Source organism: Cuculus canorus, chromosome 1 (genome assembly GCF_017976375.1).
Source record: "Cuculus canorus isolate bCucCan1 chromosome 1, bCucCan1.pri, whole genome shotgun sequence".
NCBI classification, from domain to species: Eukaryota; Metazoa; Chordata; class Aves; order Cuculiformes; family Cuculidae; genus Cuculus; species Cuculus canorus.
In genome coordinates, this window is record NC_071401.1 from 205,328,258 (window position 1) to 205,354,003 (window position 25,746).

General features: G+C 44.1%; 1 protein-coding gene across 1 annotated transcript in view; it reads right to left on the reverse strand.

Moving 5' to 3' along the window:
• Positions 1-1,666: 1,666 nt before the first annotated feature.
• The window catches only part of PLXNA4 (plexin A4), a 478,478-nt gene continuing 454,398 nt past the window's right edge, over positions 1,667-25,746 (reverse strand). The window contains exons 29-32 of the mRNA XM_054084753.1: positions 24,198-24,367; positions 21,382-21,594; positions 10,914-11,064; positions 1,667-10,170 (exon numbers count right to left, since the gene is read on the reverse strand). Coding sequence (XP_053940728.1) covers positions 10,075-10,170; positions 10,914-11,064; positions 21,382-21,594; positions 24,198-24,367 — 630 coding nt within the window. The 3' untranslated portion in view covers positions 1,667-10,074. The remainder of the gene's footprint in view (positions 10,171-10,913; positions 11,065-21,381; positions 21,595-24,197; positions 24,368-25,746) is intronic.

Here is a 25,746-nt window from a genome sequence, read left to right on the forward strand (position 1 = left end):
CCCAGCTCTTGGGATGGCGAAGAAGATAAGAGCTTTGCCCTGCTTTGTGGGGAGTGGGAGGCTGGTGGTTATGTGCAGCGCTATCTATGAGTCTGCTGGAGCGTTAGGGACACAAGAAGGGAGCAGGTACCCAGCTCTGACCTCCTCTGCCACATCTCATTGCTGTGAGAGTGCTGAATTAGGAGTGGTTTCAGTAGTGTCCCCCTCACCTCTTCCCCTTTCTACCTCTGGAAGGACCTGGTTCTTTTTATACCAGTTTGGCTTTTCAAGAGCCAGATCAATGAAAAACACCTATGAATCTTTTATCTCCATTTTGCCTTCAGCTGAAGTGTCCCAGGTCAAGTTTCCTGTTCTTTGGGTTACATGATGAGGCTGATAAGTTAAACCATGCAGATCTGTGTCACGGCAGCGCAAACCCAGCACAGGCTTGGCCAAGCCTGCAATCAGTCCCAGGGAATCTTATCTCCTTCATTAAAGATCTACTGTTTGCAACAGCGGTTCAAAAGACAATACCATAAGATAACATGCATAAGACAAGGGAGCACAGTGGTTGAGGAGCAGGTGTGGGAAAGGAAAAAAAGGATTTCCCTCTCTTGCTTTAAGCTAAGCTACCTAGAAGCTGGAGTGTCCATCAGCTTCTCCTTCTTGTCATGTGTGGTAGCAGAGCAGCGATAGGATTCATGCGAAAGAGGGAAGTTGTGTTTCTCACTGCCTCAGTGAGGGAATAGCTTCAGCTTTGAAGATAACATGCAGAGAAGAGAGACCATGCCTGGCAGCAAGGGGGATCCAGTTCTGCCCACAAGCAACCGATCCTTCCCTCTGCCCTGGGAAGACATACATCAGTGGATTTAAATTGGAAGGGGAAGGATTTAGGTTAAACATTAGGAAGAAATTCTTCGTGATGAGGGTGGTGAGGCATTGGCCCAGGCTGCCCAGGGAAGTTGTAGATGCTCCATCCCTAGAAGTGTTCCAGGCAAGGTTGGATGTGGCCTTCAGCAGCCTGATCCAGTGAGAGGTGTCCCTGCCCATGGCAGGGTGGTTGGAACTGAATGATCTTTGATAATTCTATGATTCTGTCTGCCTCTAGCCAAGGATATGGACAATGAGAGCTGATAATTTCATAGAATCATAGAACAGAATGGGTTAGGAAGGAAGGAAGGAAGGAAGGAAGGAAGGGAGGGAGGGAGGAAGGAAGGAAGGAAGGAAGGAAGGAAGGAAGGAAGGAAGGAAGGAAGGGGTGGTGGATTGGTGGAAGAAAGCTTTTCACAGTCATTTGTTGGCATGAACATTCAGATCCCTGAGCTTTTACCCTCTCTGAACACAGAGCTGGGGTTTGCTTAGCTGGGATTCACTTCCCACCACACTTCACCAACCCAGCCCAAGTGCTCAAACCAAGCCCAAAATGTCAACGTGAGCTGACTCCCCAGAGCACTAAAGAAACTCTAGAGCAATACTGTAGATGGTGGGAGAGCCTAAACTTGGGAGATGGCTCCTATGGTGTAGATGTGACGTGGACTTTCTTTGAGCACTTACATGGTCTCTGGTCTCATGCTTCCCCTTTACTCTTCACTTCGGCTCCCTCTCTCTGGTTCCATTTGGCCAAAAGGAGCAGCAATCACAGCCTGGGGCATTTTTATTTCTTTATTTTTTTTTTAATAAACTTTATTCTATATTACAAATAGGTTTTTTTTCTTTTTTTTTTTGTTTTGTTTGGACTGCAAAATAGGAATGCCTTATATTTACATACACAGGTATACAATTAATTGTAACAAAGGTACAGAAGCTTTGCCTTTACCAAGTAACAACGGGATTCCAATTTAAATAGTATAGACTTTATTTACTTTTTAACTAGGATCAATTCAAAAGAAAATCAAACCAACAACAACAGCAACCTAAGAAAAAGGAACCCAACCTCCTTTCTAATGCTGCCTTGACATCTCTTTGAGGCTGTTAGTAACACTGTAGTGAAAGGATATGTCTTTACATTGATTTTGTATTTAAGGTGGAAGCTTTAGCAAAACAGAGAATGAGACTTCTGGGTTCGTGTGTATGTCCAAGACACAGGGTCAGACACTAGGAAGGGCCTGTCTTGTGACATTAAATAATCCAGTTGCCTCTCATCTTGATCCCTTGGGGAAAACACTGGGAGCATTTAGCTAGCACCTAATCTCTCTGCTTCCTTACCCCATTCTGGGCTGGAAAGTGGGTTTTCTCCAGGGACTGAAGAAAGAGCAGGGTAAAAATTCTAAGTAACACCAAGTTTCTCTTAAGATACTTCAGAAAGGACTGCAAGGTTATACGTATGCATTGATTTCTTCAACTGGCTTGTGGGTCTCAGTCTATCTGAAAGTCAACAGGAACCTCTCCTACTGTGAAATGCTGCCCTCGGAGTCAAGGAACCACGCCAGACCACACCAGCAAGAGAAAGGAATGCTGAAAGACCCTAAATGTCCTGGTTTCCCCCCGGTTTACTGCACCTAGGTTTGCTTTACTGAGCTTCCCTGAACACTGCTCTCTGCTATGAGTGTCTTTGAGGTGATCTGTTTCCAAGCAGAAAGAATTTCTTGAGGTAAACTCTCCATTTTTAGAACAGAAGATTAACGTAAAATAAAAGCCAATGAACAAACAGCGACAACGACAACAACAGAAATCACACACATGACGGATTGATCAGACTAAGCAGCTTTGTATCCTTGCTGGGGGGGTTTTGGTGGTTTTATTTTTTCCAAGTGTAAATCTTCTTTTTCCTCTTTTTTTTTTTTTTTTTTTTGACATCCTTCTACAAATTAATTTGTCCCCCTGGATGCTTCTCTACTAGAGTGGTGAATGGAGCCATCCCAAATAAAATATGATTGACCAGGTCCATTTTCAAAGTATTTTCCACTGAATGGTTATCCCCTGTAAGACATCACAACTTCTTTTGGAGGAAGGGGCGTAGAACAGTGGTAGAGGTGAAGGAAAACTGCAGGACTCTACGGACCCAATGATACTCTGAAACAGGAACTACATTGGGTGCAAAGAAGGAAAACTCAAGGTTTTAATGGCCAGGAGTCTTAGGTTTACAACATGACATTGCTCACTTCATCAGTTGCCTGCTTCACAGCATGCCAAGGTTGGATGGGAAGAGCTAGGACATCCCAAGAACTCCATCTGCCCTGGAGGACATATCTTTTACTGCGTGTCAGATACACAGAGCAAATTGCCCTGACATCACTGAGGCTATGCCATACTTCTCTACCCAACATCTGTCAACACAGAAATGCAATGTACTTAGATAGTGTAAATGATCATACTTTGGGGAAAGAGATACATTTCTGGGCTCCCCTGGTCATCCCAGAAGAGGTTTTCAGAGGTACAGAGGAGTTTAGACTACATCACTTCTTCAAGATCTGGTTTTTACACTGATTTCCTCATTCAGTGGTGAGGGATACCCAAACAGGGGTTCCTGGATGCAATACTTGGTGAGCCACTCATAACCGCACAGATCTGGTGGGACGAAGATGCACATTTCTATACATTGTGCTCTGTCTGGCACCTTCAGCTAAGTGCTGAACCAAGGAGAAGAAAGGGACCTTGTTGGGGCTTACTGGATTTTGGTACAGTGCTTATCTGGTCATGGCATCTTCCCGTATCAGCAATGACCATCACAAAAAGCAACACATTTCTACAGAGGACCAAACCTCCTGAATGCCAGAGTCTTCCCCAGGAGTTTGGGAAGCAGGGTCAGCTTTCTTCCTCTCTCTCATTCCTATTTCAGCACCAAACAATATCTCTATGCTATCAGGTACATGTGGTTAATGAGTAATTCTACGGGGTGCTGGGAAGGTGGAAGTATGTCTTGTTTTACTGATGCCTTGGTGATGTCATCTCCAGCAGGCCAGACTTTTCTTTTTGGTATGAGATCATCCTTGGAACTGAGGATCCCTAGTAGAGACACAAATATATGCCCCACTAAGAGGAGCCCTGGAAGTCCATCCTCTCAGGTTTCCAGTCTTCCTTCAGAAGAGTCTTCCACCTAATAGTGTCTCTTCCCAAAGCACTTCACTAAAGTCTTGGGGAAGAAGACATCTACATGCTGTGTTTTGACTTACTTTTAAACACTGATGTGAACAAAGACCCATCATCAATGAAGGAAGAGTTGGTATGCAAAGTGTTACAGGAGCTTGATCTCTACAAGTGGACAGGCCCTGACAATATCCACCCAAGGGTGTGAAAAAAGAACTGTCTGACATCATTGTAAGGCCACACTGCATAAACTTTGAGAAGCCATGAAGATCGGGGGACGTCCTAGAAGACTGGAAGAAGGCTAATATCACCCCCATCTACAAGAAGGGCTTAATGGAGGATCCAGAAAATTATAGGCCCATCAGTCTTACTTCAGTCCCTGGGAAAGTTATGGAATGAATCCTACTGGGGACTACTACAGGTCAAATGAAGCACATGATTGGGAATAGCCAGCACAGCTTCATCAAAGGCAAATCACGCTCGACAAGTTTGATTGCCTTCTATAACAAAGTAGCCCGCTCAGTTGATGAGGGGCAAGTGGTGGACATTGTCTTCCTGGATTTCTCCAAGGCTTTTGATAAGATTTCCCACAGCCTCCTCCTAGAGAAACTGATGCATCTAGACAAGAGGACTGTGTGGAGGGTAGGAAGTGACTGACAGTTTGCACCCAAAGGATGATTGTAAGTAGCTCCTTTTCGAACTGGCAACCTGTCATAAGTGGGGTCCTACAGGGATGATGCTGGGCCCAAAGCTGTTTAATATCTTCATAAGTGGTGTGGATGATGGAAACAAGTGTACCTTCATGAAGGTCACCGGTGATACCAAACTTAATGGAGAAGTGAACGCTTTGGAAGGGAAAGCCATCTTGCAGGAAGATCTGGATAGGCTGAAAGAGTGGACTAACAAGAACCTTATGAAGTTCAACAAGGACAAGTGTAACATTTTGCACCTGGGAAACATAATCCAGGACTGCAGCACAGGCTAGGATCTACCCAGCTGGGAATCAACTCTGTGGAAAGTGACCTGAGGGTCATGATGGACAACAAGCTCAATATGAGCAGTGCGCTGCTGTGGCAAAGAAAGTCAACAAGATGGTCAGTTGCATCAAAAAAAGGCACCACCAGCAGAGATGAAGTCATCATCCCACTCTACTCAGCACTTTCCAGGCCACACCTGGAACACCTGTATTATGTTTTTGTCCACACTGTACAAAATAGTCTTGGACAGTCTTGGAAAGGGTCCAAAGAAGGGCCACAGAGGTGGTCAAAGGACTGGGAAGTCTGTCATAGGAGGAAAGGCTGAGACAACTGGGTTTGTTCAGCCTTCAGAAAAGAAGCCTTGAGGGACACCTCATCACCATGCTCCAGTATTTAAAGGGTGGCTAAAAAGAAGACGGAGACTCCGTTTTTACAAGGAGTCATTTGAAAAATACAAGTTATTCCTGGTAAGGTTCTGATTAGATGCAAGAGGGAAATTTTTCACAATGAGAAAAATCAGCCATTAGAATAACTTCCCCAGGGAAGTGGTGGATTCCCCAACATTGAACACTTAAGATTCAGCTGGACAGGGTGCTGGCCCATCTTGTCTAGACAGTACTTTTGCCAAGACATGTTGAACCAGATGATCCTTGAGATCCCTTCCAATCTGATATTCTATGACTCTATGACTTTTCCTCTTGATATTATCTGTTTTATACTTGAGTTGCTGCAGAACTCCCAGACTTTTGGAAATGTGGAAGGAATGTGTAAACATTGTGGTGGTTGACCAAAGAATGAGAGTAGTCACTGGATTCAACACTCTATATCAGTTTTCAATAGCATTGTTTAAATAATGATGACAATTATATTATTTGCTTGGTCTGTCTCCCTTCATGGTGGGATAATCTGGAAACTTTGATAATCACTTTTCAATTAAAAGCAAATACCAACCAAAATTCTGCTCATAAATCTTAATGTCATAGCAATTTTTTATGTTCTCCATTGTCAAACAGGTATAAGAAGCCAATTGGAGATGAGAAAATTGGCTTAGTTCTCTTACTTAACTGAGCAAGGCTGGTATATGCCGGATTGGACCAAAACTTTAGATATGTTCAGGACAGAATGAAGGGCAGAGAAGAACTGGGGCATGCTGGGAGAGGAAGGTGCCCTTGAGTGCATTTCTCCTTTATAGTAGTTCTCCTGTGCTGTCTGTTTAAGTGCTAAAAATTTCTAACACCTTCTTCCAGATAGATAACACACAACTTTTCCCATGACAGTGTTTACTGGACGGCTCAGTTTGTAAAAGTACGTGACGTGATGGATTATGTCTCACATCACTGTGACATTGATAGGTGAGTACACTCACAGGGAGGACACGGTGTTTTTGCAGAGGGGTTGTTCACCTTTTGTTCCTCTAACCGAGATGCAAGTTTTGCAGTGAAGAAATAATCTTAGTTCCCTTAGTAGGACCACAGAAAGTCTTCAAGAGTTCCCTTTCCCCATTTCTGTTGGTGCTGAAAGTGTCAGCATTCATTTTCTTGATGACATTGTTTGAGAAATTCCCATAGAGATCAGCCTATCATCCGGCATGTTCTGGATATTAGGAGCTAGAATTCTATTGAATTCTGTGGACTCTGGCTCCTGTTGTCTCTGGGTCGCTTGAAAAATAGCATGAAATACCACCTATTAAGCATTTTTGGTCAAGTGAGGAAAGGGAGGAGGGGGTGGAAATCAAAGGAAGAGGAAAAGAACACATCCATGTTGTACTAGGGCTCATTCTTCTGCTTGTGTCTTTGTTTTCAGTTGTATTTGACATGCACTTTAAAAATAGCTAGCTCAACAGTTGAGGCTGGGAAGAAAGATGCCAATGCCTCTCATAGACTGGGAGATGCTGGGAGAGTGGTTGGAAATGGGAAGGGCACTGAAGGGGACAGGGGAAGAAGCCCACGCATTTACATCACAATTCTGGCACATTTTCCAAGCGAAAACCAAAACCAGTTCAAATACGAAATAAAGAAAAAAAACAAACCACAAACCAGAAAGAAAAATAAGGAGGAGGTGAAAGAGAAGCAAAATACAGATTTTCTTTCAGATCTTGGGGATGGGAGAAAGAAGAAGGTAGAGAGAAAACAGAAATGCCTAAATGTGAACCTGGGAAGGGTTAAGACATCAATCTCACAGTGCTTCCCATTTCCCCTAAGAGTTTCATTCTCAGTGTCTCTGAGGTGTTCAAGTTTTCCTTAAAAATGTATTTATATATGTTACACATGAAGAACTCCGTACCAGCAAGAAGAAATTAATTGATAACAATGGAAAACAACCATAACAAACCAAAAACACATCAAAAATAAACAAGTCTCAAATTGTCCCTGTGGTGTTCCTCTGACTTTAGGAACAGAGCAGGATTACACCAGTTCACTTTGATACCATTTTTTTTCCCCAAACAGCTTCTTCTTCCTTTCATGTGCGCATGTCCAGGCAGTATAGCCCATCACTCATAACCACTTCCCTCCAAGCCAGCTATTTGTCCTTAGACTCCTACCATCCAGCTGTGAGTACAAGGCATGACAATAGGGTCCATATTTATCTTTTGTGGCACTTTGTTTGTCAAAACCTTTGGTTTCTTCCTTTTTTTTTTTTTTTTTTTTTTTAAATTTTCCTTTTTTTTCTGTACTTATAAAAAATACTGTGTTTGTGTTGTTGTTGTAATTTTCTTACCACTGGCTCTGGTGGGACTTCCACCCCACTTTCACAGCCATAAACAATGGATCTGGAACATGCGCCGACATTACTAAACGGATCATCAAAACCATGGCAGAACCAACCAAACCCAAATCATCCCCAATGCGCAGGCCTCTTAAAAATGCTGAGATATCCATAAGGTGCATGATGAGTCCATCAGCTCAGCAATCAAACAGAAAGCAAGCAAAATTAAAAAGGAAATAACGCACACGCGCACACAGATACACACACACACACACGCACACGCACAAAATAATAATAATTATAATCAAGAGATAAATGTCTGGGGTTTTGAAACCAAGACGTGTCCCTAAGTTTGCTGTTTCAATATGAATCTTGTGATATTCTCCCCACAGACACATCCGGTTTTGGACTGCTGTTCTTTAAATGGTTTTAGAAAGACTCGCCTACATGTGTATCTGCTTGGCTGAACGAAACCTGCTTGCTAACTGACTCCTATTTGCCGCACATCCCCCATTAGACGCACTCATGATCCGCCGCTCTGAAGAGGTTCTGGTTTGCTAGCAAGAGGCATGAATAAAACCAAATGCACTCTGTAATCAATTGACACACCCTGTCTTTACCCCTTCCTCCCTCCAGGTGCAAGGTAGATCCAGGCTGTAGCTCTGAGGGTGGTGCAAGATGGCTGTGGGCCAATACTCCGTGGCATCACATCACTCCTCCATCTGCTAGTAAGCACTGTTCATTTCTGTTGAGATGAATGCAGACCCAGCTCTTGCCTCCATGGTGTACAAGATGCAAAGTTCTCCGGACCCTGAGGGTCTCCCACTATGTCCAACCATGATGTTATCCAGGCTGGCAGCCATATGATAAAAATAGCCAAGCACAGAAGAGACACAGGAGCTCACTTCTCTTTGGTTGGCCTCAAAACAGGCTGAGATGTTGTTCTGGAGGAGCTGAGAAGAGGCTAGGACAGGGTGATCACCCACAATTGTCCTGTGGTGACAGTGATCTCTGAAGGCATAGGAAGTGCAAAGAGGGACAAAATCTTTCCCAGGCAGCACCTGTACCTTCCGCAAGGCCTGTTGGTTCCAAAAATGGAGAAGAGGAAAGGCCAGGAGTTGGCACCAAAAGGCAGATGGGCTTACAGTGGTTCAGAGACCTCCAGAAGACGTGCAGTTTGACTGGGGGTATCTAGGTAGAAGAATATTTTGCAGTGTTTCATTTGAATTACCTTCCAAAATGTGTATAGAAATTTCCTCCTAGGAGTGGCTTTGAAGGAAGCTTTTACCATCAGTTCTACGCACCACCTTGCTTCCTGGCAAGCCCTTCAGTTTCCTTCTGTTATTCCACCATGAGAAAACAATAGATTTGTTCCAGTTGAGGAAACAAAATAGTAAGAACTAACAGCTTTAAAAAAATCCCTCTGGTTGGTGTTTGAGGCCGAGCTCCTTGCCTGGAACAAAACAAGACTTATGGCCCTTGCTTTCCAAGCTGAGGTGGGAATGAGGGACATACTGTGCTGTCCATTGCCAGAAGGAACAGAACCACCACGGACAGGATGCCACTGAGCAGAGAGAGCATTTTTGCTGCAATGCTTACAACCAACAGGACACAATGGGAAAGATGGAGGGGGACACAGGTCTCTTTGAAAACTAAGAATAACCATATGAAACACATGGGCAGGGGAGCACCGGTGTTATCTTCCCCTCTTAACCCTTCCCCTGCCCCAAGACAGCAGCTACACCACTGTTTGCCCAAGCAGGAAAGAGCCACAGTGGTTCCACTCTGGACGGAGCTGTGGCATTTTGGGGGGAGCCTTGGGGATCCTCTCCCAGTGGTTCACTATCAAGAGATAGAGTTACAATGGCTCTGCAGGAGAGGATCTCGATTTATTCCTGCCCTCCAGGATCCCTGTAGGCAGGCTGTCTTCCCCTTGGGGAGACTTTTAGTAATACTGAGTTCATTTTCGTGTCCACTCCAAAGGCTATAGCCCTTGGAGGGCAGTTAAAGCAGCATGACAGAAGTTACCTCCCGGTTTCCCATCTGCAGAGTGATGATTTGATGTTGGGGAAAGGTGGGGGTGAGAAGGGGTGATGTGTAACAGTTTTTGTCTAGGGCAAAGGCAGAGGGGAAGCTATGAAAAGGAAAGCTCCACCCAAACGTCTTGATGTCCCCAGAGGCAATTTCCTCTGCAGTCCTTTCTTTTTACCCCTGGGGCTTTGTCACTTTGTCCATAGATTTTGAAAGCGAAAGAAATGAGGGAGAGGAGAGCTGTTCAGGTGACTCTGCTTACAGCCGATCAAAACTTGCACTTGGTAAAGATGATGATCTTGAGTGAGGCACGACTTGGTTTATCCCTCCCAGGATGTCCCTGGCAGAACAGTTCTCAGCTGTCTATGCTCATGAGGGTTATGACTTGTTCAAGTTTGTAGGCAAGTTTCTGTTTCCCAGCCTGGTCGTCTTGATCAAGGGCTCCAAGAATCTGGAAAATGAGAAAGAAAGAATTGATACGGATTTTAGGGTTCTTTTTGACCCACAGGACTGATTCCAATGTCTTTCATCAGCAGATGAGGGTTAGTTTTCTCTAAGGTAGGTTCTGAGCTTACCTTAGATCATGCAAAACAGGTTAGTCAGACAGTGGAGAAATAGGCAGGCAGTTTGGCATCGATCTGACTAAATTCAAACCTCTAGATTGCAACAAATCAAATGAATTCTTATCTTGGAGCTCAGCTATTTTGTAGCATTATTCATTGACTTGTCATGCCACTTGAGATGCCCTAAGGTATCTCACTCGGTCTTCAACACACAGAACCATGTTGGTCACCTTTAAGTCCTGTGTGATGCTTGACCATTCTTGGGTGCTTTAAGGTACCTTAAATGGCACGGGCCACGTATGCTTAAAAAACTTTCGGTCACATATGATGTAGAGCTCATATAGGGTTCCTCTGTAGTAAGCTAACATCTGATCTTTGACTACTGCAAGCCAGCTAAATCTGATTGACTAATAACAGTTGACAAAAAATTACAGGGATCCAGATTGAGGGGTAATAGGGAGACCGATAATCCCAGACCCTCCCTTTCCACTCCCCAGGTTTCCATTTCTTTAATCCATCATCTCCCTAAATTGGATGAAGATAGGCATCTGTGACGTATACTGGGACTTGAGGATAGTTGGGCTGTACCATGTTCCTTCAGAACTGCTCTTCCCCTCTCCAAGGCTCTTACCTCTTCGCTGTACTTCCCAACATAAGAGTATATCTCTGAGAGCGCACTCATAGTGTTGAACTCATTCATGTGCATGCGGGACTGCTCAGCCAGGTATGCATTCATGTCCTGGTCACTGATTGCTGGCATTTTGGCGATGTCTGAATAGTACCTGAGAGAGAGAAATACAGTTGTTTGTTGAGGGGAGAAGCAGGGAATCAAGACATGAAAGCCATCAACAATAAGGAGAAAGGACATACTTAGCACTCTTGGGCTCCTCTGGTGGATCAATGACATACCTGGTTATGCTCTTTTAGAGCAAGGAAGATAACTTAGGTGAAAGTGGAAATTACTGAAGCACCATTTCTGGATACAAGACATACGTTGCATTCACTCAACCTTATTCTGAGACTGATACCCCAAAAAGCATCCTGTAAACTTTCTCCGTGCTGTCAAAGAAGTAAGCAGTACCCATTGAAGCTGGATTCCCTCGTCAGGCCTTCAAGGGCTTTGAGCACTACCTCCAACCCCATACAAAATTCTCACTGATCTCTCTGCCCACAGAACTTCTCTCCCATAGAGAAAAAAAAAAAAACAACTTTGATTGCTTACTTGCACTATTGTCATTATTACATCTGCATCCATTGTTACCATCATCTACCTCCCACACTAAATCCAGTCTGTCCCAGTAACTCCTCTGATGCTCAACATCTCCTTATTGCCCCAAATTTTAAGCTGACCTGATGTCTCAGTTGTGGCAACAGGCTTCAAAACACCCTCATTTTCACTCCAACTGGGAAAATCTGCTTCCCTTAGGACACAAATAATCATAAAATCATAGAACAGTTTGGGTTGAAAGGGACCTTAAAGATCTAGTTCCAACTCCTATGCAATGGGCAGGAACATGTCCCACTAGATCAGGCTGCCCAAGGCCCCATCCAATCTGGCCTTGAACACCTCCAGTCAACAACATTCTCTTTGAACTCAAGAGGTCTAGGGCTTTATCTATAGGGTATGGAGCCCCCAGAACCATTACTTCATCAGCAGAGCAATATCTCTTTAAGGAAGTTGCTATTTTCAATGTCCTTCGTCCCCCGGGTAAGGTAGGTCTTGGAGGACAAGGTTTGCAGAAGGTAATCAGTCACTGTCACTCGCAGCTGTGCTCTGCTGTCAACTGGTTAATTAGACGCCATCATTTACATTTTTAATTTCTGCAATTTGACATTTTGTGCACAAGGAAAAAAAAAAAAGAAAAAAAAAAACATAGCTGCAGCAATCCACAATTTTATAATTAGGAGGCAGAGGGTAGAGGGAGCCAAAAGAGCTGACAGGTGTCCTGTAAACAGCATTGAGACACCTGCTGAGATGGAGCTGTTTTCCACTGCTGAGAAGTTGGACATTGAAATGCTGTATGATAAGGATTCTTCAGACAGAGAAGTGGGAAAATACTCTTTGTGACAGAGCAGGACAAGCAGCTGCCAGAGTCTCCTATGAAAGACAGAACAGTGCAGAAGCACTAGGAGGAAACCCCTCCACATCAGAAGGCTCCAGTTTTGCTCTCTGGCTCTGTGACCTGCACTCCCATCCTGCTTTATTGCAATCGGTTGGGCTGAGTTGCTATCCTGGTTTTGCAAAATGGAGTTGATGTAAACCTTGTGAGAGAAAGGCATAGGAGGTCCTATTTCCAGTTCTGTGCACAATCTTTCAGCCTGACTGCTTCCAGAGCTACACTCTGGCTCATCATAAACAAACCTCATTAACTTTACTGCAACTTCCAGTATGCATAACAACATTACTTTCCCCGGAGCCTTTGCATCTTGTCTTTTGTGCTCAGGACCAGCCAAAAATCCTGGTCTAACTCAGGATTTTTATTGCACATTCCCGTTAGTCCAGCGATGATTGGTCTGGGCTTGATTTTACTATACATTTTGCCTACCTCCAACCCCCAAGTGGACCTGAAGACTTGTCTATAAGGGAAGGAGCGTCTGCAAACCTCATGAGGATCTGTCCTGCAGAACAACCTCCAGCAGAAGATAATGAGCAGGATGAATAAATATTTCTAGAGCTTTTTCCACTCCCTGAAAACTCAAACAATTCTCAGCATCAGCAGATGGACAAAATCGGACCTGTCTTGCATGTACTTCTGAGAAGTGAAAGAGTCAAGGAATGGTGGCACCTATGACAATTTCATTGCAGGCAAGTCAGAGACAAAATGCATTGTTGAGAAACTTGGAGTCTTATGGCCGAGAAACAAAGTGTGCCTTGGCACCCAAAAACTCCTACACCCATGTGGAACCACCAATAGTTCACAGATTTGTGAGGAAAAACAGCCTGCAATGCAGTGAAGTGTATTGATTTATGGTGCCTAAGAAGAGCCCACAGAGAAGAGCTCAGCTCCTTATGAATATTGCATAGGTACCTTCCTGCTGAGAGAACTGAAAAGTGAAAGGGATTACATCACAGCAAAAATAAATGAGGTCAGTGGAAGAAAGAAGAGGTACTGTCTTGTATTTGCCAGACAGTTTCCGACAAGATGCTGAAATATTCCTTTTCGTCCTTGGTTTAGTAAGTCATCAAATGGTGGCAGGATAGCGTGTGCATGTATAGGCCACTTCTAAAAAGTGAAACACAGAGACACATATCATCTGCTTTTCCGAGTTTCTCCTGTCTTCCTTCCACCTGGAAGCAAAACTCTCCTGGGTCTGTGACTCATGAGGGTCTGAAAGATCCTTGGTCCCTTTCCAGCCCTGCAGAGACATTTTCCCAACTCCCACGACTCATCTGAAAAATGAAAAGCAACATGTAATGCTTCCTGGAACAAAGGATAGGATATGAGAATGTGAGCTTCGGGACTTGGAGGCGTCTCTATCTATGACAGACTCTCAAGCTGTGATCTCAATATTCTGGGTTCATGGGCCATTACCCACCGCCATGCCATAGTGTCCTGGTCTCCCTGAGATGCAACTGGCCATCACACACCTGAGCAGTCCTTTCTATTAAGACTACAAGCCAAGATACTGTAGAAGAGTGCTTTACAGGAAATAGAAAAGAAAAAAAAAAAAAAAGAAAAAAACCCCCATGTACTAATAATCAAAACTAGCTGTTAGTGTCGGGAGAAGACATATAATATCCTACCATCAGAAGTCTGCCATGGCCAAAAGACTTATTTATACAGAAGCATTTCTAATGAAGCCATCATTGTGCTAACTAAAGAAATTATGAATGTGTATATTAAAGCATCCTAGCAGGGAGATGACAACATCCCTGCTGAGTCTTTATTTACCTTCTATTTGAGCCCAGATCCTCAGAGGTACTTAGGGCTTCTCTGCCATTTGCATACCCCTAATGTCTTCAAAACCACTGTGAAGCTGTCACTGAACCCCAGAGGTCCTTACATTTACACTGCTGGCATTTGGAGGGCTGCCTGTGTGCTGCTACCCTTCGTCCTTGCAGCTGACAGCTCTCACACTGTAGCAGAACTGTGAGGCAATGCAAGGGAAGCAAGATGCTCTTTCACCACACTGCTCCTGGAGAGCACCCCAAAGCTGAGGGCCACCAGATCTCACCTGAGATATGGGCATGTCATTGACTCACACTTCCATAGCCCGAGGGGCTGAATTAGCCAGCAGAAGTTTGGGAATGTAAGCCAGATTCCATCTGAATGAGATAGAAAGGTAGATACCTAGACAACTAGGCTGCCTCTGAAGGTTCAGCATGTCCTTGCACTGCTTCACTTCATCTCATAAAAGAACTGGTCACTACATTGTTCCCAAGCTTCCCATCAGATTCCTTTAGAAGACTAAAGTAGAAGACAGTGACTGCTTGGTCAGATGTGCTGTAGATTTGCTACTTCTTCTGTACTCCAGTTTTGATTATCTCCAGTAGATCCTATTCCAGCTGTTTCCAGGAGATCCTTAGATGCACATCAAAAGATGTTTTCTTAAGTGCTCGAGTTTCCTCTAAATCACAGGAGGAGGCTGAGTTCTTATCTTGAGATTCCTCATTCTCTCATGTGGCAGGAAATTTGTCCATTAGAGATCAGAAGCCCTCTTGAAATTTGGGCAAATCCCTGACTCACACACATCAGCAACTCAAATAGAGGATGTGAGGGCCATAGGATGTGACTTCGTAGGTATCACCAGCACAGTAACTCACCCAAGCCTAGCTTGAAAAGGAGAGCCTGTGCTACCGTCCGCGGCCACTACTGTATGGAGAGGGCTTTTGGGTGCACCTGTATATGGTGGTGCTCCCTCTTACTCTCAAAAATTAAATGTTCTTGTTTTCATATCCTCCTGTTTCCCACGGTTGTCTTTGTTTTGTTTTGTTTTCTTAAGGAAAACACTATAACTATGATTTGGGAAAACTCTTCTCCTCTGTTTATGAGGAGATGTAAATGCTCTTCCCTTTGGTACCAACCCAGAAAGCCTTCTTAGTGAAGATGTTTCATGAAAATGACTGTGCTGCCATTCAGTAACTCATTAACTCATCAACTCATCAAAAGAGAAGAGAAAAGCCATATTGTCAGTGCTTCCTCTCCTGTCTGAAATTTTCCAGCACGGCAGTGGTTTAGGCAGCTTAGCATGGAGCTAATTGCCTTCCAAAAGATCTTTTTGTCATGGCTGTTGTTGTGCCATTGCTGGGTTGGGACTGCACTCATTAATAATCATTTTAGCATATGAAAAGCTTGTAACGAATCCATGTGCTGCAGCGGCAGACACAATTACAGCAATAACATAATTAGGGTTATGCAATAGCCGGCTGTATCTAGACCACTGAAGGAGGAAGTGATGTATGGAAAGGATACAGGGGACTACTAGAGCAGAGAAGAGCTTAAGGAAAGCTTGGGAACAACCTAGCAGCCAGCTCTTTTATGGGATGAAGTGAAGCAATGCAAGGACATGCTGTCAATTCTTCTGTTGACACGGCGTGGCAGTTTTAGTTTGCTGCGAGGCATCTGAGCTGCAAAGTTTGCTTTTGTGCTGATTCAGCTAAAGGCAGCCACAAAACTCTGTTAGCCCAGACTGATCTTATTTTGGAGAAGTTCAAGGCCAGGCTATTGGAGACTCATTTGGCTTTGGCAGTAATATCATGACAGCTAAGCAAAACCTACTGGTCCTAAAGTTAGCTGAAGATCTGCAGTTCTTCCAGAGATTTGCCTTGCAGAGCTTGAGGGAATGATTCTCTCTGTGTACGCAAACCCTAGCCAAGGCAACTGATTTTATTTTGTATGTGCTTGACTTTTGCTGTTGCTTTTCATCTCAGAATAAATGGTAGATGAGTGGGCAGCACTGAGTCAATGGCCAAAGAGTGAATTGGTGCACAGGTAGTTCCTCCATGAGAAGAAACCCTCCAGCGTAGTCTCAGTGCAGAGGATGTGTGTTTGAGGCTGCACCCTCTAGATATAGACAGGTTTTAGCCTTGCTTGCTAAAAACTGCACTATATAAAAGCAGCATGTTACTGTGATGAGAAAACATCAGGAGGTTTTTGCAGACTAAAGGTGAAGAAAGACAAGTGAACAGTCTTCAGATACACCAAAATCTGCACCAAATGGGCATTTTCACCCCTTGGCCCTGGGAATGTGATGAGACAGCATGGGCTTTAATTACAGAAAGGGAGATTTTATCTGGCCATGAGGGAAAACACTCTGATGGGAAGGATAGGGAAACACAGGAATGGATTACCTGAGAAGAGCAGAGGCTCAGTCATTGGAGGCCTTTAAGAAGGGGGTTGACAAGCATCCGTCCTGAGAAGAGCAGAGGCTCAGTCATTGGAGGCCTTTAAGAAGGGGGTTGACAAGCATCCGTCAGGAAGACATTAGACAGAGCTGATCCTGCCCTCAGGCAGGAGATGGTTGAGTTGACCTCCTGAGACCCCTGCCAGCACAGTTTTTTTATTATCTCCACTGAAAACACCCCCTTACCTTGACCCTTGGTGTGCTATATCTTGAACCTTCTTTTTTTTTGGCAGGGAAGAGAGACACAGAAGACCGTGTTTTTCAGTGTAGAGCTTGGACATGCACCTGTCATTTGATGCTCTCTTTTAGAGCCCTTGTGGGCTTACTGTGTTAACTTACAAAGCTAAGGTACATGCAGCTTATAATCTTTATTGCATTAAACTAGTCCCATTTGTCTCTCTTTCTAAAGCTAGTTGCAAAGTGGCAAACAGATATTACAAGCACTGCACTGGAAGACACCATCTATTGACTACAGAGTCCTGGAACCACAGATGGATATGTTATGTTGGTTAGGTGCAGAATGGGGTCAATCCATTCTGTATACTTCAAACATACTTTCACAGCATTTTCTAACAAGCCTAAGACCCCAACATCTAGTGGCTAACACCATGTAAATCGTAGTTGCTTCAAGAAAAGGAAAAAGATGAGATCACAGACCCAGGACTTGAGTATCAACAGCTAGGTCCGGGTGGTGTTTGTACCTAAGTTAACGTAACAAACTGCAGATGTTATAATTCTGAATCCCACAGATCAGGTCACTTTCAATGTCTTTTAGTCCCGAACTTGGCAAATGTATTTTCCATGGTGATCATTGGAAGACTCTTGAGGTGTTAAGAATTTTTGCAATGTCTTCATTGACTTTCAACTTTTCTTTGAGGGGTTATTTTTAATGAATAATAAGCGTCCAAAAGGAGACTAAATCCCTGCAGGGATGAGAAAAAAAACACCGGTTTCTCTCCTTGCAACACTGCAGGTATTTGGGGCACCAGTGTGCAGTCAAAAAACTCTATGGCTTCTGCTTTTTTGTGCTCTGCCCCTTTTCAGTCTCCCACATCCCTTTCTCCGTGCCAGGCTTCGGTAGGGAAACATGGTATTGATTGTGATGCAGGCAATTAAATGGTGTTAATGAAGTTCAAACAAGTGTTAACATAAGCTTGGCAGCATGGAGAGAAATGAAAGGTCAGCCACAGCCCTTTGTCATCTTTTCAGTGTGGTATTGAATGCTAATGAGACAGTCCCAATTAGAACAGGCTCCCCTTTGTATTGCTTGGGGATTGCATCAAATGCTCCGAAGTTCTCCAGATTTCTAGGCTCAAAGGGGGCATTTGAAGTAAACTTGAAAAGATGCAGATCTGAAGCTGCTCTAATGTAAATTCAGCAAAGCCTATGGAGTTTTACTAACAGAAGTCAGATGAGAATCTGGTCTACCGTTCCCATTCTTTTCCTCTTTTTCAATAGACTCATGATAATTGAAAAGCCTCCACCTTGTTTTAGAACTACTGTCTGACTCTTCATGCCTTCAACAAAAGCCAAATAGTCTGTCCTCGTTTCCTGGGTTAATTCTCCTGCTTCAGACAGGCTTCATCTTCCGCTGCAGGAAATCCAAGTTCTGGCTGCGCCTAGATACTTTTTTAGCCATGCATTTTCACAGTAAAAGAGCCTTGGCCGTGTAATTTGAATATTGAACCTGATTTTCTAGAAAAAAGTGGGATTTCTCTTCTAAATCTTTTCAGCAGTCAAAGTCCACCTCTGCTTCTAACAGTGTTGAAAAAGGACTGTTGAAATCAAACTCCCAGTTGACTACAATGTAGATGTAAATCATTGATCAGGCCAGAATCTGCAGCTATTCCCTTCCCAACACACATTCACACTCTAAAGAGGTGGAAAACTAATTTTTGAAGGATTGGAGGTATGTACTTTCACCCATGTCAGCTTTTTGCGCCGAGGTCATTCCCTACTTTGAGTTTTGTGGGTCCTAAAGGCACATTCCACACAGAGAAATCAAGAGTGGCAAAGGGAAGGCTTGGAGTAAGCCAGCTCAGCTACCATTACAACAGACCTGTTGAAAGGCAGGAGCTTGTCTTTACTCTGGTTAGCCTTCAAGTAGAGGTACAATCTACCACTGCCTAATTGCCCTCTTGTAGATTCTTCTCCATCAAAGAAGTTAATTTGATTTCAAGTTCCTCTGATTTACTCAACTGCTTCCCAAACTCCTCAACCTAAAATCTTTTTATCTTATGATTCACTCTTTGAAGAAGCCTAGTGGTCTTGAAGGATGCTGTCTCCAGCTGATGCTGACTACGGAAATAGATCCAGCCAGTACTGGAAGCCGTTAGAGTTGGAATAACACCCTCAAAGTATGAGAGTATGGAGAAAAGGAAATAATCACCTCAGAATAGAATTGAAATTCTATTATATTCATCCTTGATATGTTTTTTTCCTTTGATCTACCACAGCATCCAGGTGCCACTGCCTTGAGTTAGTGGATCTGACAAAGAAATATATAAGCAGGGCAGATGCTTTAACCATATTCCAAAACCTGCAGCCGCTCCTTAGGCTTCAGTTCATGTTGTCAGATATCAATGCAGATAACAACCCAGCACATGCTGGGCACAGAAATCCAGTGCTGTTTACTAGCAGCAGGAGGTGTTGTGTACCTCATTTGCGAGCCCAGTTGTTCAGGAAAACCTCCAGGCAAATGCAGCACCTATTGCTAAAGATCTTTAGGCAATAAGATTTAACTCCAAAAGTTATAACACGAAATCAATACTGGAAAAGAAAACCCTAGAAACTGCTGCCTTCTATTTATCCAGAAAAAAAAGGATGTTACAGGAGGAATAAGTCTTATGAGGAGTGGCTATGGGAACTGGAATGACGCTGAGGAGAAACTCAGGAGGATGAGAGGCAACCTTATCGCTCCTTACAACTGCCTGAAAGAAGGTTTGTAGCAAGGTGGGTCCTGGTCATTTCTGCCCAGTAACAAGTAATAGGAAGTGAGCAAATGACCTCAAGTAGCATCAGGGGAGGTTTAGAATGACAAAATTCTTTACTGAGATAATGGTCAAGCATTGGAACAGGTTGCCCGGGGAAGTGGTGGAGTCACTGTCCCTGAAAGTGTTAAAAAATGTGTAGATGGGGTCCTTTGGGATATGGTTTAGGAACCACGTTGGTGTTGTGTTGATGGTTGGACTTGACGATCTTACAGGTCTTTTTCAGCCTTAGTAATCCTATGATTCTATGAAATTCTCTATTTGCACTTGCATGCCTCCGTTTGTCTCTTAAATGTGCCATCTCCAAAGATAAAAAATCAAACAGGGTCATACGTCAAGTGAAGTATTTGTCCACAGAAACCAACCACCGCACTATGTGCAAGGTTGCTAAAGTGTCAGTAGAGTATGACTCCTTTTGATCACTGTTGCTGCAAACTTGATTTCTATATGACCCATAAATATGTCTTTCCCCCTATCCAGGTCAATCCAGCAGTCATCCTCAGTACATACTATGAAATTTGGACACAGCACCAGAAGTAGGTCATAATTAAGCAAGGTAGCTTGTAAGAGCCTTACAGGTTGCCTAGAAACGACATTTGCAGAAGTGTTTCACCACATCTAAAAATAATTGTCCAGACAAATCAGAGACCAACGGGAGCATTATTATAAAAAGTGTCACCTCATGCTGACTAGAGGACAGAATTCTTTGATCAGCTATGCTCTCCTTTCACAAAATGAGAGAAAAATAACCCCACTGAAGGAAATACGGTGGTTTACATTGCAGTGTGCCTACAGCAGTCGAGGTCTCATATAACCTGCATGACATGGCACCAATTTTTGATAATGTCTACAAAGTCATCCAGACATTGCTTAAAACTTGATGGCATTGCACAGGAACGACCTGTAAGATAAACCCATCTTTGTATTTACGGAGTAGTAATCATTCTCCATCTGTGCAGTTCCCAAACCTAATAATGCCAAGCAAGCATAGCATGTTGAAAAGCACAGATCAGCTTCTGCAAGGCTTGATCCAGCAAACAGGCTCCTGCTGCATGGAGTGCAACATGTGCTATTTGCTTGCCCTGCAGAAAATATTAGAAAAACTGAAGCCTCTAGGTACTGCAGGAGTAGTTGTCTTGGTCGTATTCCCTGCAGATCAGGTTTGCCAGACACCGACCTTCAGTGCAGTAGGTTGAACAGTATAGCTACAGGTTTTACAGATGTGGATAAAATGCTTAGAAAGACCTCTGACCTTTCAGAAAATACCTTCAGAGCTGCAGTCACCAGCCTGTCAGTCTTGTGGCATCTCATTCAAAGCACAGAAGAGCTCTAAGGGATGCTACCAGACTCAGAATAAGGGGAGATAATTGTATAACCCTTGGGATGTAGGCAGGGAGGGGACTGTCATGATGCTGAGAACAGCAAACCACTTCTGGTCTGTGTGGAAAGACTTAGAAGCCCATATACTTCAGAGGGTTCAAACATATCACCTTCCCTTCCTTCTCTCTACTGCTTCTCAACAGTTTCTCCTCAAGAGAAACAATGATGACAAACACCTTCAGTTCACACCTCTAATTAAATTTCCATCTCTGCTGCAAGGCAAGTGGGAACGAAAGGTTAACACAGAGCTTTCTACATAGGCAATAACCAAATGAAAAAAGCTACCAAAAGCGATACTGATGATGCCTCCTACCTCCATTCATAAAGCACGGCCTCCTGGAATCACTTGCTTCTGTCATTCCTATTTCTCAAACTACAACTCACCTTTCCACCCAGTTCTTGTAGCTGGGGATGTCCTTGGCATAGAGAAGCTTGTTGGAGGGTGAGTCTTTGCCCAGACGGTGCTCTGAGGTCGAACAGGAGTCCATGAAAGTCTGAGCCACTACTGAGAGGCAGGCATCTGTGATGCTGTTCTTGTGGATGTCAAAGACGAACTGTGGGTTCTTGATCATGTTAACCCAGAACCGTAACGGCAGACTGCAAGAGGGGTGGGAAGGGTGGGAAAGGTGAATTAGTCACTGCACAGTTCACGGGCTTTGTTGTGTGAGGTTATAATAGTAAATGGTTGATGGGAATCAAAGATCATGGTGTGGACATAAGAATTCCGGGGTAAGCCTTGATATACAGTAAATTCCTTCCCTACAGGACTCTAGGAACAGCAGCGGAGCCACCTCAGAAATGGTTTTTATCCCAGTTATCCTTACAAGCCAGATTTTGTCAGTCTTAAGGCAAAGCCATCTTATTGAAGTTGCACATAAATTAATGACAGTATAATTGAGGTCATTAAAATGTCTCCTAACTTCTCTACATTAGGTTGCATGTTGCATCTGATGCTACTTCATCAGCTAAGGACAGGCAGTGCATCTGAAAAACTTATGGGAAAACTTATGGTCCCTTGTTATTGAGGGACCTGGCTTTTAGCCCTCACAGCAATTCCACCAGGAGAAAGGTAGGTAGAGGTCTCCCAGGTTGAGACTAGGAGCGTTAATGGTATGCACCGCGTGCTGTGGACACCATGTATTGTCATGCTTCACAGCTCAAGCCAAAGCCTACGTATGATCCCAGCACATTGGGAATGAAGCAGTTGTTACGTGACAGGGAAAAATCCTGTTGCCTCAAGGAAAATAAAGGAACTGGGGAACAAGTGTTGCAACCTTTGAAATGAAAATATATCTGCCCTAACCAAGGATATGTTATTCCCATTGAAATTCAAAGCCCCCTTTCTCCCTGCTTTTTCTCAAAAGAGCTGTTCATTTGTATGAGATGCCCTGAGGTATCTACCTCCAGCCTTTGCCTCAAGCCTTTTTGTCAGGGCAAATGCATTCATATGATCATGGCCTGGGAGCTGAGATGTGTCACTGATCACAGAGCCAAACTCTCACACCCTGTCAGCAGAGTGTTAATTCTACCTTCAGTGTCTGCAGCTTCCCAAGAGGAGGTTATTCTGCAGTGTAACAAGTTCACCTGACCTTCGAGATAAACTCCTCACTTCCTCAGTTCCTTCTATTTACTTGCAGCCCCATGCGTTCATAGTACCATAAAAAATTCATCTCCAACCCCAATACATTTCGGGTAACAGCAGGCAGTTTATCCCTGACAAAGGGATGACACCACATTTTCCTAAACTACTATGTTCTACTGAGCCAGCAAAATCACAAAACTAAGGTAAGGGAAGTCCCACACAGGTAATCCTATCAGCCAAGTTCAGGATATGCGGTAAAGGATGGTAGTGAGAACTGATGGAGTTGGGGGAAGGAAACATTTTAGGCTGAGGACAGAGGTTCATCCTTTCTGAGATGAAGTGGATGAATGAACCGTGCAGACCTTCTTCTGCAGGTGTTTGCATAGTAAGGACAGTCACAGTGAGGATGAGCAGAGAGTGCATGTGTGTGTGCTTCTGTGTGTGTACGGGTGTGGGGAGGGGCTGGGGAGACAATGTCCCTAGCTGGGAATAATGAAGCCCATGATGTGACTTTGAGTTAATTTAATCTGATTGAACAGATTTCTTCATACTGCCCCTTTTCCCACCTATACACACACACTCTGCCTTCTCCCCTCCCCCCTTAAATAAACCTCCTGCTCATTTAGTCTGAGTGGCTGCAATCAGCCTTAGATTAGTGCCGCAGATAATGTTAATAATATGCTAATGTTTCATTAGTTGAAAGCCTCTTTGGTGCATGGGGTTTCTTTTTTTATGTCACTGTGCTGCAACGATCTGCCATCAGCATGGCTGGTAAAAGGAAAAAATGCATGAGCTGGGAGCCCCATGGCTCTCCTCTGCTTTTCCTTTTATAGTCCCTGTATTTGAACAGGAGAAGGGGAGGGAGCGATTCCCCAGGGAACTCTTTCCAACAGGGAGACTCAGTAGAGAGGTGCTGCAGAGGTCTTTTCCCTCCCCCAGTCCTGGCTCTTCCCTGCTGTTCCATCACATGTAGGAAGAGGGGCTGCTGCCTGGCAGCTAGAGCAGGGGGCTGATGTCAGGCTTTGTCACTCACTCCGAAGGAGACTCACATCCTACTCCAGATCCTTTAAGTGCTTAGTAACTTTTGAGCTGCTCTCCTAGCCTTCAACTGACAGCCCAGGAGAGTACAAGTCTGCACATCCTCTGCAGATGTCTAGCGTACCTTAAAATATCTCAGATGGCACTAGATGCCTATGTGTGGGCAAACAAATTGAGCTCTAGCCCCTTTCTGACTACAACAAGAGTTTAAACTCTCAGTCTAGATAAAGACAGCAGTGCTGAATTCTCTCCCATAACTTCCCAGACATCTTTATGAGGCTGGGTACTACAGCAACTCCAATTTTTCATCCTGTATCCTCTTGAAGCCCCTAGGTAAGACCGCCATCCCAATGTAATGCAGGGCAAAACAGGACCTGTTTAAGCCAAAGCACTCCATCCTTGAGAGCATTCTTTAGATTCTGAGCACTTCTGACTTCCCCACTGGCTTGGGAAGATTGAGACTGGTGCTTTGAACCCTACGCCTTAGCTCCCTCAGCATCCATATCCCAAATCACATGTGCCTCTCCTTTCCTTCCAGTCCAGGAGATGGTGCTGGACCGTGCTGTGGTGTCCCACTCACCAATTGCTTTTCCAGGTGTGCCGCACATGGGGGTCGTGGATGTTGTGCTTGTCAGCCTGCTCATCAAGGAAATCAAACATATATTTGATAGCCAAGGGAAGCGCACTGCCACGGTGAGCAGTGCTGAAGATGGTCTCAAAGAGGTCATCTACAAATTTCTGGAGAGTTCCCTGTTGGGAAAAGGAAGGAAAGAGATTGTGAGACACCAATTAGAAAGGAGATGTTGAATTTAGGTACTCCACTGAAAACAGAGTATGTCTATGGATCAGGCACAGGAACTGTGATTGAAAAGCAGGAACAAACTAATATCTTCTGTGACATGAGCTGGAAATGTCAATATGGAAGTCTTTAAGCAGGCATGGGCATCTTCACAATATCCATTCCATCTGGTTAGCAGCCAGACAGGGTAGGTCAAGGTGCTGCCTGTCCTCTGTGCTACTAGAGCTCCTTGCCAGGGAGGGTGGCTGAGCTGTGGTGGGATCCCTTGACCCATCTCTGGTATATGGTGATGGAGAGGCTCTGATCTGTTCCCATTAAGGTTCCCCTCCTCTGCATGCTATCCTCGACTCCTTTAGTGCCTGCGTGAGACAAAACCTAGCCATTTTCTATGCTGGCTTTCATCCAAGGCTGATCCCTAAGATGGTAATAGAAGTCAGATGATTGTAGAGCAGAGCAGAAGGTGTCATTGAGACAAATGGGACAGGAGTACCTGGAGAGAGATGACTGTTTTATAGGTGTATTATTATAAATAACATGAACTTCATTTTAAACCCCAAGAGGCCTCCTCATTTTTTACTACCCATTGGCTTGAGACCAAGGTAAACTGAAACAATGAATGGATGTGTCGGGTTCTGTCCTGCAGACATCAGTAATGTCCACTGTAGAGACTGCAGAAGTCTCCGTATGCTCATCTGGAGGAGAATCTCAGATCCTGTGCTTGGAGAAACACCCTGGTGTGGACAGCTGGCCTTTAGCAAGAAATTAAAGAGCCGGAATATCAGACAAAGAAGAGGGCATCTAGGAGCTGTGATAACCAGATGAGCCTGGGTTTGGGGGGAAAACCAGGCAAGGCATGCTTCCCCTGCTAAATGAGGAGCTCTAGCCCACATTTGAACTTCTGCTCTGCCACCAGAGCTCCAAAGACGCTACATGTGAACAAAATATACAGCTGCTAAAATAACCAAATAACAATCAGATCTCCAGCAAATGTTTCCTGATATGCAAGATTTCCTCTTCTGAAACATAAAATCCTCCTCTTTCTCTGCAAACCCAGAAAGAAATTCTCCTCACTAGAAAGAAAGCACCAGGTTCCACCAGAATAGCTCAAGTTTATGTAGCTCTAACAAATACTTAATTAGAAAGCTGGTGTCTCTTGCTGATTCACCACCTGATTTATTCTTTGGGAAATAAACAGAGGTACCTTTTGCTTGTGCTAACTCCTACAGGGCGAATAAAGCCCTGCAGCACATCTGATTCAGAAAGAACTCCGGAGAGTAAATCTTGTTGGTCTGACATGGAGGAGCTGCCCTCAGGTTGAGCTTCTGGAGGG